Below are 13,249 nucleotides of genomic sequence, written 5' to 3' on the forward strand. Positions count from 1 at the left end.
CGTCGTAGTAGGTTGGCTGTAGGTTGGCAGGTTCAATTACTGTCACCGCCCTCTAGATGAAGGTTTTTGTTCCTGCACACACGACAAGCTCGCCGTGCAAGCCGCCGTCGTAGTCGTCGTCGTCGTCACTACTGGGTCGGGGTTGGGAGTGAAAATATATAGCCAACCCGCTCCGGTTGTACTCCTTCCGGTGCACCGTTCAATCGCACGGAAAGGTTATGGTGTCACTTCTATTCGTTCGCTCTATTTGCCTTGCGCTACTGCTCCATCTAGCGCCTAATGATCTTGCTCACGAACTATTGCTCGGGGGACGCAACAATTTAGCAAACAATCATCCATCCAACCCGAACACAACACACACTCTCGACCCGTACCAAACTACACGCTGGCCAGATCGGTTTGGCACACACCAAATGATGGGTGCTACACTGCTTTCGCACGGCTGTCCGACTTTACACTTTCACCGTGGCCCTATCCGGTTGTTTTCCGTCACCCTCTTCTTCCCGTTCCCTAGCTCCAGCTTGTTTCACTTTGTGCTCGTACCGACACCGACTGGTAGGGCTACTACCTCGGTGGCGCAACGTAATTATTGGCCCACTCGATTCGATCTGTGGGTCATCCGTAATGTTCTCTCCGGGACGACGAGTGATAGTTCAATCTGCGTGAAAACGCAGTCCCGTTCGCGTGCTACTGTGACCAGCACGAATGAGACCCAGCACCCGTGAGACTGGCAGGCACAGGATTTAGCTGGCGTTCGTGGCAAAGACACGGTTGCAGGATTTGTCCACCAGCGCCATCGGAGGGTTTGTTTGGCAAGTGGAACAACTTTTTACAACTGCGCTCAACAACTGTGGAAACACAAACTCGCGAGGCCCTTTCGTCCGTGCTACTGCTTCGTGCTGAGATGTTTTGCGTCCGTTTTACTTAGCAGTCCATATGACGGGAAACTGGTGACTCTTGACAGCGCAGCAGCGGATCGAAGCTGCTGCTGTCATCTCGTTCCTCGCGCAAACACGGTACCGATTTGAAGACAACGGAAAATAGTGGAATACCCGGATTACTCATTGTTCCACCAGCACCGTGATTCATCGTTCGATTGTGATTGCGAGGCCGATCTTCATTCGTACATGCTTCCTATTGTTACATCAGACTGCTTGCTATGGATCTTTTCTACCGCATAAGGCGCCTTTGTTTTTCGAATTATAAAAAATTCTCGAATTTCTGTTCTGAACAAAACCATTGTTATTTTGGGAAATGTCTTCCCCAAGTTTCCGCAGTATTCCAAATGTTCCAGGAAAAACGTTCGCCACATAATTTCGTATGGTAAGTTGTATTTACCTTGCGCTTACCTTGCGTCTTTAGCTACCTCGAAAGGGTGCAGCTGTCATTCGAAGTGACGGACGTGCTAAAAACGCGAATTACATGCGTGTTTGTGCGCCAGTTAACTGCGAAGTCTTGTGAAATCATCTTCGGATTTGGGTAGTTAAATTCGTCATTCACACGCGGTACCGCGAGGCAGCAGCATTATTCAAGTTCAGCTTCGAGTGTGGCTAGTTTGTGATGAAGACTAGCGGTGATCATGCGTTGAAGATGTATTCATTCGTTATTACAAACCTTGCCAGTGACTGGAAGCAAGTGAAACCCTCAACAACCCCGTTTGCTACGATTGGTGGTGATTCGATTGCCCGCGCGCTGTGCGGCAGTACTTCTTGACCGAAGTAACCAGTAGTGAAACGAAATCGAAGCAGTTTGTGCACTGTTCGTTTATTTCATCATTTCTTCGCTCCCGATAGCAGCAGGGGGTGCAACAATTACGCATCGTTACGAAAGCTGTGTCCGCCCCGCCGGAGAACGAAAACGAGAACTCCTAGTACTGCATCCTGCTGCAGCAGCACTTTCGGTACGGACGCCGTTTCCTCGCGGTTTGTGCTGGTGCTACACCGTTTTGCGTAGCCCCTCCGTACGCGCATCGTGGGAGATAGTGTGTTGTCTGAAAATAAATCCCATATCTTGAAGGAAGCCAAAGCGGCAGTATTCGTGAGCACAGAGGCAAGGCAAAGCAAGGCCGAGGCCGCGCAGCAGTGCGAGGCAAATAAAAACATCATCGTACGACGGCGACGACGTCAGACGAACACAGCCTTTGGGAGGAAAAGGAAAAAAAATACGTAATCAGCAACAACGCGGCCATTCCTTTGTGGCGCATTTCTGTGGTAGAGGAATAAGGATTTTCGTTTGCCGCTTGCAAGGATTTGAGTGGAAATTTGAAACCCCTAGCCGGTGTGAAACTGTTTGGCAAACCATGGAATATTCTAGCAACGACGTGAAGCAGTTGTTCAGGTAAGACATTAGATGCATGGCATCGTGCACTTTGAGTACATTGTCTTGTAAGTGTATGAGCTTGGACCTACGTCACCCGAGGTGAACGGATTCTGTATGCACAGCTGCTGGCTGTTCAGAATGCTAGAAAAAGGGAGAGGATTTCACAAACAGTAGAATTGCTGGTAGCCATGATGCTCCTGATTGGAAAAGGATTTCACCATCGTGCGACAGCGCGAATACGGAACAATTTATTATGACGGTTGCGAACGACGGAACGTGTGTGTGTTTAAGGGGCCGTAAGAAGTGTATGTGTGTGTTTGTGTCTCATGTTCGATACCTGCATGCATGCATAGTTTTTTTCACAAGAAACACTCAGCACTACCGTGCCATTCGAATAGTCAAGGAGAGTCGCGAAAAGAAAAATCAAACAACCAAAACATTCGCTTATTCGAAAGGGTGGTTCGTTCTTTCTCGCATCGATAAGAAATGAATGTGTGCTGCGATTACGACTACGAATGTGTACCACAGCCGATTTCATTCCGCTATGCTCACGGGTTGTTCGTCACGTAAGCAGCAGGCAGGGATATTCTAGCGGCGCTGTGCGTTGGACAAATTTTGTAAACAACCTATTTTCCTTGCCTGGTCGTCGTTCAAGGCCAATAGTGGTCGAGATGTTTACGCATAGTGTGTCGCCGAATATCTTCCACTGCGGAATATGTTTGGAGCAAATAATGCTTTGAAAGATGAAAGGAGAGCCAAGAACCATTCAAATTTGTCGAACTTTTCATCTTGTTTGATGTCTGGTATGTTATACTAATCATGCTTTCAATATCATGTTTACTTGCATCGTGAATGCAAAGGTTACCTCCAATAATATGTATGCTGTACACTAGAAACGTCGTTTTCATTGAAAACACGGTCTGCCATATGCTTTGTTTATTTTGCATTCCCATAATTCAATATCGGTGATAAAATTAAAGATACTTTTTTTTTTTTGATTCACTTTCATTTTCCTCCAAATGAGTTATCTAAGTTTCCAAGAAATATAAGCTGTGGATGAATGTGCAATTTCTTTCGTGAATTAGGAAGGGAGGAGGAGGCTATTTGTGGTGATAAGCAAGGGTGAAATTGATAACGTTTAGAGTAAATGCTGTACCGGCCCACCTACGACTTGAAAACCACAAGTTTTAAGACAGACCATATAGACAAATGTGTTATTATTACGGAAAATCAAACCGTATGGCCCGATTCGAAAATAGTTCCACAGTTCGATTGCATGTTCGTTTTGTTCATGTCAGTAGTGTTTTATTCGTTTGGCAACATACCAATATATTTGTCTGACTTGTTTTTACCCTGTTTTAGGTCGGTCTATACCCTCGTGAAAGGACAGGACGAGCGTAAGGCGACATTGACGGCCAAAGAGATATTGGATCCGAGCTTCCTGCTCAGCCATCGCCTACTAGTCGCGCAATGTATCCAGCTGATGTTTGAGGATTTCGAAAATGTCGGCAAAAAGTCTCGTGAAATCCTCTGGCGCAAGGGTTACTACGATGTGATCTACGTACTGAAGCGTCAGAAGGGTCGAACGACTGGAGCCGTACTGCAACGTGCGACCGATCAGTTGATCCGGGAGGGAATCAACTACTTGAAGGCCATCGTGCTTCGGTTTGCAGAGCTCTTCCACTTGGATATGATGCGATTCCTGGTCGACTATGGTCTGCTGGAGGACTACGACGATGAAGCTCTGCGGCAGGAGTCATCGTGTTACTCACTACTGCAGCTTCGTGCGGATGACGGGACGCAAAAGAACGAACTGTACACCAAGCAAGAGATATCCTACGCCCTGGAAACTATACACTCGCTGTTGATTTCGTTGGGCGATCTGCATCGCTATCAGCTTGAGTTTAACATCGGCAACCGGGTGGAGGTGCTGGAACGCACGCGCAACTTCTACCTGGAGGCATTCAAGCTGAACCCCAAGATCGGAATGGCGCAGAACCAGCTGGGAATGTTAGTGACCGGGCAGAATTGTAACTTGGATGCCGTCTACCACTACCTGTACTCGCTGTGCTGTGCGATTCCCTTCGAGTGCAGCGAAACCAATGTGAGCAACATCTTTCAGCGGAACATTCGCCACCTGGAGAATGGCGGGAGCGGCATCGCGGATGATGCCGGTCTGGGCGAAGGAGATGATCGTGCGATAGAAGATTTCATCGCGACGTTCTTGCTGGTGGTTGACGTTTTCTTTTACGACAAGGACGTTACCGACTTTACCGCCCTGTGCCATTCGGTGTTGATCGACTTTAAAAAGGTGTTGGGCCTCCGGCAACTTCTTGACGAGTACTACATGACGGAGGATATGATCTTCAAGATCGTGTCGATTCTGTTCTTCTGCATGCACCGCATTCGTCTGAGCAACTCGGACAAAATATACAGTCTGAACGCGTTCCTGGTGGCGCTGTGCTCCGAGCTGCTCGAGTACTGCACGATGGGCATCGAGAAGTGGATGGTTGAGCAAGTGCGCGAGGACAATCGGTTTCGCGAGCAGTATGCCCGCCAGTATCAGACGTACGACGAACAAGTCCATCGTGCCCGGTCGACATTGAAGTCGCACGGTTCCGGCATGATGTTTTCGAAGGATCAAAAATCTTCGTCCGGCGTTGAGGAGGGTACGGCAAGTCAGGACAGCCATGGAACGGCCAACAAGGAGAACGTCGGCAACACATTGGATGGTAAAGGAAAGTCGCTTGCTAAACGAGACCGTGGTTCAACAAAGGAGGAGTATGGTGGTACCGATGATATGCGTTCGAAGAAGCATTCGCGTCGCCGACGTAGGGCGTTCTCAAACGCCAGCGAGTCAGAGGATGAGAACGATGAAGAAGAAGCGCGCTATGAGGACGATTCGGACGATTACTCCGATGGATCGGAGCCGGACACGGAAAGTGAAGTAGAAGAAGAGGCAGATGATGACGACGAGGCAGATATTATGTCGCTGTCCAGTTTCGGATCGTATGATGAATACTCCGACGACGAGGATGACGACGAGGAACGGGACGAGCGTGGTCGTGAACGTGACAACGACAAGCAACCTCTTCCGACCGCTCAACGAAGCAACGAGGATAAGAACCCGCGCAGTGGCGAAGAGCGCAGGGCGTCGGGCAGCGTTCCGGACGAGCAGCTGAAGTTCAAGAAGCGCTACAACAAACCGAACCCCAACATCGTGCTGGAGTTTGCGCACTGCGAACGGACGCTGCGCTCGCTAAAGCTGCTGTTCGATTGGATGTTGTCCGACAATCTGGACGTGCTGCACAACTGCTACCAATCGAATCCGGAATTCCTGCACAACATCATGAAGCTGCTGAACTACTTCAATCTGGACGTGCTGACCAATCGGTTCTACTTCACGCGCGACATGATCACCGTGCCGGGTTTGCGAGACGATCTGCAGACGATCTTCAACGAGCGTCGTTCGATTCCGTTGCAGGAGGACGTCGCCATGAAACGCTTCCCTCTCTTCGAACTGGCGCAGGATGGCCTCGCTTGGGAAACATCCTACAAGCTAGCGATCAGTCGTGAAGATGAAAGTTTCCTTCGGCTGATGAAGCTGGTCGACTTCGGTTTCGCGGTGTGCAAGTCGAAGAAGTTTTGCTACTCCTTCCTCACCAAGACGCGTGAGTTCAGCTTCCGCTCGGGAGGTGTTGCTGGAGGTGGACGTAAGAAACAGAAGGGCGGTGGGGGACAGAAGGGCTCGCAGCAACAGCGGGGAGGTGGCAACAAAAACCGCACCAACCTTAAGAAGGGCGATGAGGCCAAACGACGATCGGACTGGAATGCAGGTGGAGACGGTGCAAATCGTAACCAACGTGTGGGTTACGATGGCCGACGAGGTGTGACCGCTCGCCGAGAGCATCGCAACGGACGTGGAGTCTTACCAGATGTGGATGGTGACGCTGCGTTTAGACTTTCGCGAGAGGGCAAGCGCAATCGCATTCGCCAGTACAAACGGGAAGCTTTTGCTGAAGCGAACGGCGACGGCAACGATGCTCCTACACTCTTCACGAAGAAGGGTTATCTTCGCAATCGAGCAAACGGCGGAATTCTGCAGCGTTGCGCTAAGAAAGAAGAAGTGAATGGCTGCGTTAGCTCAGTAAAGGACGGCGAAGAGCAACAGGCACATCGTCCCGAGCAGGAGAAAAAGCAAAGAAAAGAAGGAAAGGACCTTAGTGCGGTCATGGGCAGACTGTGGCTGGAGAACGAGGTGGAAACGCTCGAATCGAAGGTAAGTAGAAGGGAGTCATGGTGGGGACGGTTCCTATCAATATTTACGGGCTGTGTACCTTATTTTCAGCTCAAAAAACGCCCGGTGAACGTTACTTTGACACCATATTTGGTCCTTGACTCGAAATGTCTGACCGAGTACACGGCGATCGTGAAAAATTTGGTCAAAACGAAGAAGTTCGTCGTGTTGATTCCTAGCGCTGGTAAGTGTCTCCCATAAACTACCTAAACTGCACAGAAACTTAAAAAACTTCTCTTTTTACCGATCTTGAACACACTCTCTTTATTCTCACTAATTATTCTTATGGAATTCGGAATTCCTTGTTTGAGATGTGAATCCTTGATTGAGATTCGAATCTGTGATTAAGATTTAAATCCCTAATTGAGATTCAATTCCTTGTAGTTTTACGCACTTTTGGGTTTCAAATCCCTATTTCGGATTCGAATCCCTCTTAACGATTGTAATGTAAAACGAGTTATAAAAACTATCTGTTATCCGTGAGGATTTAAATTAACCAGTTCAAGCGAAAGATTCTACTTTACTGATTCTTACTTAGTACGCACTTCTCTAGATTGCGGTGGGATTTTGCTTAGCGAATATCGGCAGTTTTATGGCTTTATTGAAGCTACTAAATTTCATTGTAATTCAAAGCTAAAACTTGAAGTTTAGTTACTAATCAAATGTTGTTTCTACTGCTTTCAGTATTGAGCGATCTGGATGAGCTGAAAAAGCATAGCGAAGGAGCACGCAATGCCATCAAGTGGCTGGAGATTGAATTTAGCAAGGGCAACCGGTTCTTGCGCACGCAGAAAAATAACGAATCGCTGCCGATGCCGTTGGTGAAGATCCCGAAAAAGTTGGGTAAGTGTTCGAATGAAATGTTTTACTAGAATGCGTTCGGAAACTAACGAGTATTATTACAATCCGACAGATCGCGACGGTTCGGTTTTTCAGCAGATCGTACAGTTCTGCAACCACATTGTCACCAACCACGCGGACAAGGATTGTACCGACATAATCACCTACCTGTCCGGCGATAGCCTGTACGATCGCAAGCTCGGCAATGGCAGTAGCTACACCGGCATTCTGGAGGCCATCCCGGTGAAGTTCGAACAGATCGTCACATTCTACTCCAGCTACAAACGGAAATGAACGTCGTCGAGTGACGTAAGCCGAACAGTGGTCTTTGGTCTAACTTAACTGCAGCCAACATGCGAATACGAGCAAAACAGCAAGAAGCGGAGCAAGAAATTAACGCGAAAATCGAGAGAAACAGCAGCGAAGCAGCAGAAGTCAGCCGCCAACAAAAGCAAAGCATACAAGTGTCTCCTTCTGGGTACCGTTGTCGCCATCCGCCCCAATCCCCACCAGAAAAGAAAGCAGTGAGCCAAAGGGCTGCTGAAGGAAGATGCTTTAGACGACCGGAACTCAGTCGGAAGTGAGAATCAATTTGGTTCGAGACACGTGCGCGTCGTTCGTTCGTTTCGATCATTCTCATGTCCTTGCGTGTGTGTGTGTGAACCGTGGCGCAGAAGCTGTGTATTCTCTCGTCCTCTCTCATCCTTCGGCGAGATATTCCTACACCATACACATACAAACCTACACACAAACACACACCATTAGCGGGTCCTTCCGACACGTGGTGCTGTTGTGCTTCTTGTATCGAGTTGTTCCGTCGTTCGTCCGGCGTGCAGGAATACAAACAACATCAACAGTTCGTCCTGCATCGCAACGGCAAGCAGCAAATCTTTGAGACGATTTGTTCCATACAAGCTAGAGCGAGGCACGATCGAGAAAAAAGGAAAGGAGTACACAGAATGTGATGTCGAGAGGTAGAATAATTTTGAAGTACCACGAGCAATTGATCGCAAATGTTGAAGTAAAGGTAAAACGCATCATTGAACATAGGAGAAGAGTTCTTTCAAACGCCAGCAATGATGGATCGAGCAGATGCCATCTGTAATGGGAACGCAGCGCTGGATGGATTTTGGTTTTCATTTTATTTGTATGGTACACAACACATTTTCGAGCGAACAAATGGCCCTACGTATTCGTTGCGCGTAGTCATTTTTCTAACAAGAATCATTCTCAAAATTAAATCAATATGAACTTTAAATCTGTTGTAAACTGTGAACTGTTGAATGAGCATGAAAACTCCTTTGAGGCATGGCACTACTTTAGCAAGTATTCCCCATCAACTTCGGAAGTGCAGGACGTAGCTCGGTGTCCTAAAAATTGCAATATTCTTTATTTTTTCTGTCCAATGGGGAATGAGTGTATACAAGTTAATCCGATCTGCTAATCCTGATTTCCTTTGCTACGCTGCGAACTGTTTGTCTGCATTGTATGGATGCCAGATGCAACGTTTAGGAATAACTTTAATTTAAACAGAACGTAACAGGCGGTCTTTCTCAAATTCATTATTCATTGGCTTTTCGCCGTACTCTAGTGAAGTTTCCTGCAAAGGTTAAGTCTTCTTGAAATGGCTCTTAGTATGGGGAATCGCTTATTTGGTTTTCATCATTCGGACATCTACAACCTGATAGACGGGTCGAAAGTTCGTAGATGGTCGCCAATGCTCCTGAGTTCTACGCATTCCAACACTTCGTTTTCTTTCTTCATAACAATTAGGTCTTTTGAGCGAACTATCAGATCAGACTTAAAATGAGCCTTTCAGCACCGAGAAACTCTCTGAATACGTTTTTTCCATGAGCAACTGTTGCCATTGCTGTGTGGATCTCAAGCTACGTCGTAACGTATCTATTTCCTTTGGTCAGTTCATTTCATGCCGATGTGCCGTGGCAGAGCATAACTCAGCCGTCTTCGCGCATTGAATTTCGCATCGCGTGAAGCGAAAAGTAATTGTAGTGCATCATTTATTCTTTTTTTTTTCTATCTATAAGTTCACCGAAGAATTCATGCAGATTTACGATACTTTAACCATCAGTTCCATCGAAGATTAGACTACAAATGCAAACCAATCCTTGGAGATAGGAATTGAGTTGCAGGAATTTAGCTCAATCAGCAGTACGATTTGCATACAAACAGAGCATAAAGACGTCAACATCCTTCTACAAACTATTGTTTACCGGTTGCAAACGCATATTTTCATTTTTTTTTTAACTAAAGGAAACAAAACACACTTTTTTTTCTACGTCTCCTATCATTCTATTCGGTTTTATATTCTTAAACAAAAACATTAGATATTACGATATATAATTTATGCTCCGATTCTGTACTGTCCCGTATTATTTTTTTTCTATGCAAAGCTTGCGTTAAATGCTTCCATGAATAAAAATACGAATTGGCGAAATATATCAACCGTGTTGTCCTTCGAAGAACATCCGATAATTAATCCTTGCCAGATATGATGCACTAATCATAAATTTGGTTGTTCATAAGACTCAAAAGTGTATTCTAATTGGCTTTCCGTTTGTCGAATGATTGTCTCAAACATTTCTTTCACCTGGTCATGTAAACAGTTTTGCCTTTTTAAATCAATTTACGCAATTTTCGTTTACGTGGTTGGTAATTTTGTGTCGTAGTTAATTTTTAATATTACAGGCAAAACAATAAAAAAGTATAAAGAACTGTTCAGGAATGTGTCATTACCATACATGTATTAGGCGTGGTACATTTATGCATTCGCTCATCAGTATGGAAATGCGTGCGTGTTCTCGCGGCGCCTCGAAAATCATATTAACATGCCCCATCCTCACGCGCTCGTATAATATACGCCACGACGTGAAACAATAGAACAAGGTTTGAGAAATGATCTTTTTTCGCGCGGGAAAATTTTTGCCCGTCTTTTGTTTTTTTTTTTTAATTTAAGAGCTCCCGTTTACAACATGGTGTAATTTCTTTGTAGATTAGTAGTAGAGATTTATTACTTTTTTAGTGTACTTAGTTCTATTTTAATGTTTCGTTTATTTAGCATAATTGATCCGGTTCCGTTGTACTGAGTTCTATGATACTCCTTGATCGATCGTGTTTGATCGTGAAAAGTGAAGGAAATCGTACTCGCGCAATTGATTTCTATGTAGCTTCGTGCGTTCGGCATGATTGCACACACGTGTCGTGCCCATAAAATCTTTTGTTACACCGCACATCTCTATCAGGTTAAGCTACCGATTGAACCACGCATGCTTGTGATGCACCAACCGGCCACCAGCGTAATCAATAACCGAAGCATCCTGTTCGATTAGCGGCCAGCAGTAGCTGGTTCCAGTCGTGACAATGAAGGGCCTTCCGAACGCCATTGGTTCACCTCAACCCAGACCGATAGATGTACCGTGAGCCTTAACCCGTTCACATTGAGGTCTCCGGAGGATGGCAGGCTACCTGTTGCAGTAGTGCCTTTTTCCGGAGTCAGTCAGAGCACGGAATACTAAGGCCACCGGGTGGCATGCCTTGAGGGGCCACATGCTAAACGTGGGTTCGTGCATATCGGCGTTGGACTTTGACAGTGACTGATCCAAGCGGGTTCTATTTCCGGATGTTTCTGTATAGCGTAACGCGTAATTTATTTAGAATCATTTTTTCGAGAAGTTGTGAAAAGAAATGGAAAACATACTTCTTCTTATCTCTCTCTCTCTCTCTCTCTCTCTCTTATAGCTATGACGCAATACCAGTCATAGGGGTTTGATGGTTGAGGAAGAAACAATCAGTTGTTGCGTAATCATGCATTATTACTTGTGTTTCAAATACTGTAATTCAAATGGATGGAATGGAAATGCTAGATCTTTTGCTTAGAAAATGTCAGCCTTACGTTCTCGTTAGAAACTGCAGATAGTAAGCTTTCTGCAATAGGGATATGACATAACTACAAATGATTCAGCAACATTAGATTTATGCTTATTTTGGAAAATATTTTGCATTGAATACTAAAAAAGCCCTGTTAGCAAACGCCACTTTCTCAACAATTGTATGTTAATACTACATCGGTGAATGCGAAACAAAAGAATACATGCAGTAAGCATGATATCTTTGACAACCGGTCCCTGACCTTGAAGCCTCGATTTCAGGCGGTAACCATTGTCCAGGTGGTTTAACATAAAAAAAATTGGCGGTTCGTTATAACTAACTTATTTTGAGAACAACAATTCGCAGTAAAATTCCTTATAAAAAATTAAAAAAAATGTGCTACTTCATTCAACTAAAACACATTTTGAACATGTAAAGTTCAACAACGCATTCAGCTCAACACTTTCAAAATGTACTCTAAACTTTCCACTTTGACCCCACCAACCATAAAATCAATCATTCATAAGGCACACATCATTCGAACAGGTTAAAGCAGTATGTTTAACTTCCAGTAAACGATTTTCTCAAAGGAGCCCCGGTCGCGGTCAACGCTCGATTGCGCCACCATTCAGTAGGGCAAACCGGTTGCCCGACACACCGAATTTGATGTCAACTCCGTCAACACACGATTATCCGATCTGTGCGTTTGTGCACTCAATTTCCATCATGAACGTCCTGCGAACCAGTGGCAGTGATGGCAAACTTATGCAAACCACGTCGACCATCTTCAGTACGCTTAATTAGGTAGTAATTTCTTACAACAACAAGATCCAACGATGTATACGGTAGTGTTTTATTGTTAATTTGTTATTTTTTTTATTGACTTACAATTGTATTTTACTGTGGCCAATATTTTCTTAAAGTTTGTAGTTTTTGATAATGTTATGCTAAATGTGTAGAAAACGGTTTAAAACATGTTCAACCAATAATCGAATAAAAAACAGTTTTTCTCACGGTACTTCAGTATCTACAACCAACAATAGATCGACACCACGTGTTTACAACACGTTTTAGGTTTGAACGATTAATCGGCTTACATTCCTGACTAGAATAATTTTGTTTGATTTGGAGTCAAAACCACTCCGTGAGCGAACCTTTTTCAGCATGAGAAGATTGAATATCCACTGACTATAGAAAAGGAAAAAGTTTAGTAACCTTTAAGTGGATCATCTTGACCGAAAACAGTCACTAAGTCAACGATGAAGTGTTCTTACGCTTATACCGTTATTGTGCAAAAGTTGAACCCTCGCATGCAACAGGCAACCCAATAAACCTGGCCAGGGTATGTCTAGAGCAGGGATGTCAAACATGCGGCCCGCGGGCCACATGCGGCCCGCAAGACCATTGGGTGCGGCCCGCGACCCCTTTGAAACATTACATCGAAATTTTGGATCCTTGAGTATAGGCTTATAGCAATTACCAAAATATTTAATGTAAATTTTTTCATGAACTGCGAATTGCAAGAGAACTTAACGAATGTCAATTTAAACTATTTCAATAAGAAAGTGATATGCAACTTTGCAGCAAAGGTTTTACACAGATTTTTCTAGACAAGTGGATAAATAGTGTTTATAGAAAACAAATGTTTCTATACTACAAGACCATTCCAAACAAAATAACAAATGCGGAGCAATAAGTTAGCTATTGTAATTACAATACCTTTACTTTTCTAAAATCATTAACAAAATACACAATAGTGTTGAACTGCAACATAAATTTCAATAAACTTGATTTGAATTCATTAAAATTTGGAAAATGATTGAGCAAAAAACCCTCTCTTTTACTCAAAATTTATAAATTTTATAAGAAGTAATATAATATGAAAAAATGTGAAAATGTAAAACATGA

The 13,249-nt window shown here is 44.6% G+C and overlaps 1 protein-coding gene across 1 annotated transcript; it reads left to right on the plus strand.

Moving 5' to 3' along the window:
* The first annotated feature begins 2,299 nt into the window (after positions 1-2,299).
* Positions 2,300-8,185, plus strand: LOC131294921 (nonsense-mediated mRNA decay factor SMG5). Its single transcript, XM_058322976.1, has 5 exons — positions 2,300-2,337; positions 3,682-6,598; positions 6,668-6,800; positions 7,301-7,459; positions 7,530-8,185. Exons 1-5 carry the CDS (start codon positions 2,300-2,302, stop codon positions 7,748-7,750), a joined length of 3,468 nt encoding a protein of 1,155 aa, XP_058178959.1. The 3' UTR covers positions 7,751-8,185.
* The last annotated feature ends 5,064 nt before the right edge of the window (positions 8,186-13,249 follow it).

Source organism: Anopheles ziemanni, chromosome 2, assembly GCF_943734765.1.
Source record: "Anopheles ziemanni chromosome 2, idAnoZiCoDA_A2_x.2, whole genome shotgun sequence".
Lineage (NCBI taxonomy): Eukaryota > Metazoa > Arthropoda > Insecta > Diptera > Culicidae > Anopheles > Anopheles ziemanni.

Bases quoted from the DNA above. Each gene is read 5' to 3' on its own strand.
- LOC131294921 (XM_058322976.1), top strand. From the start codon at position 2,300: ATGGAATATTCTAGCAACGACGTGAAGCAGTTGTTCAG. The intron at 2,338-3,681 runs GTAAGACATTAG...ACCCTGTTTTAG, and splicing joins GACGTGAAGCAGTTGTTCAG to GTCGGTCTATACCCTCGTGA. The intron at 7,460-7,529 runs GTAAGTGTTCGA...ACAATCCGACAG, and splicing joins GAAGATCCCGAAAAAGTTGG to ATCGCGACGGTTCGGTTTTT.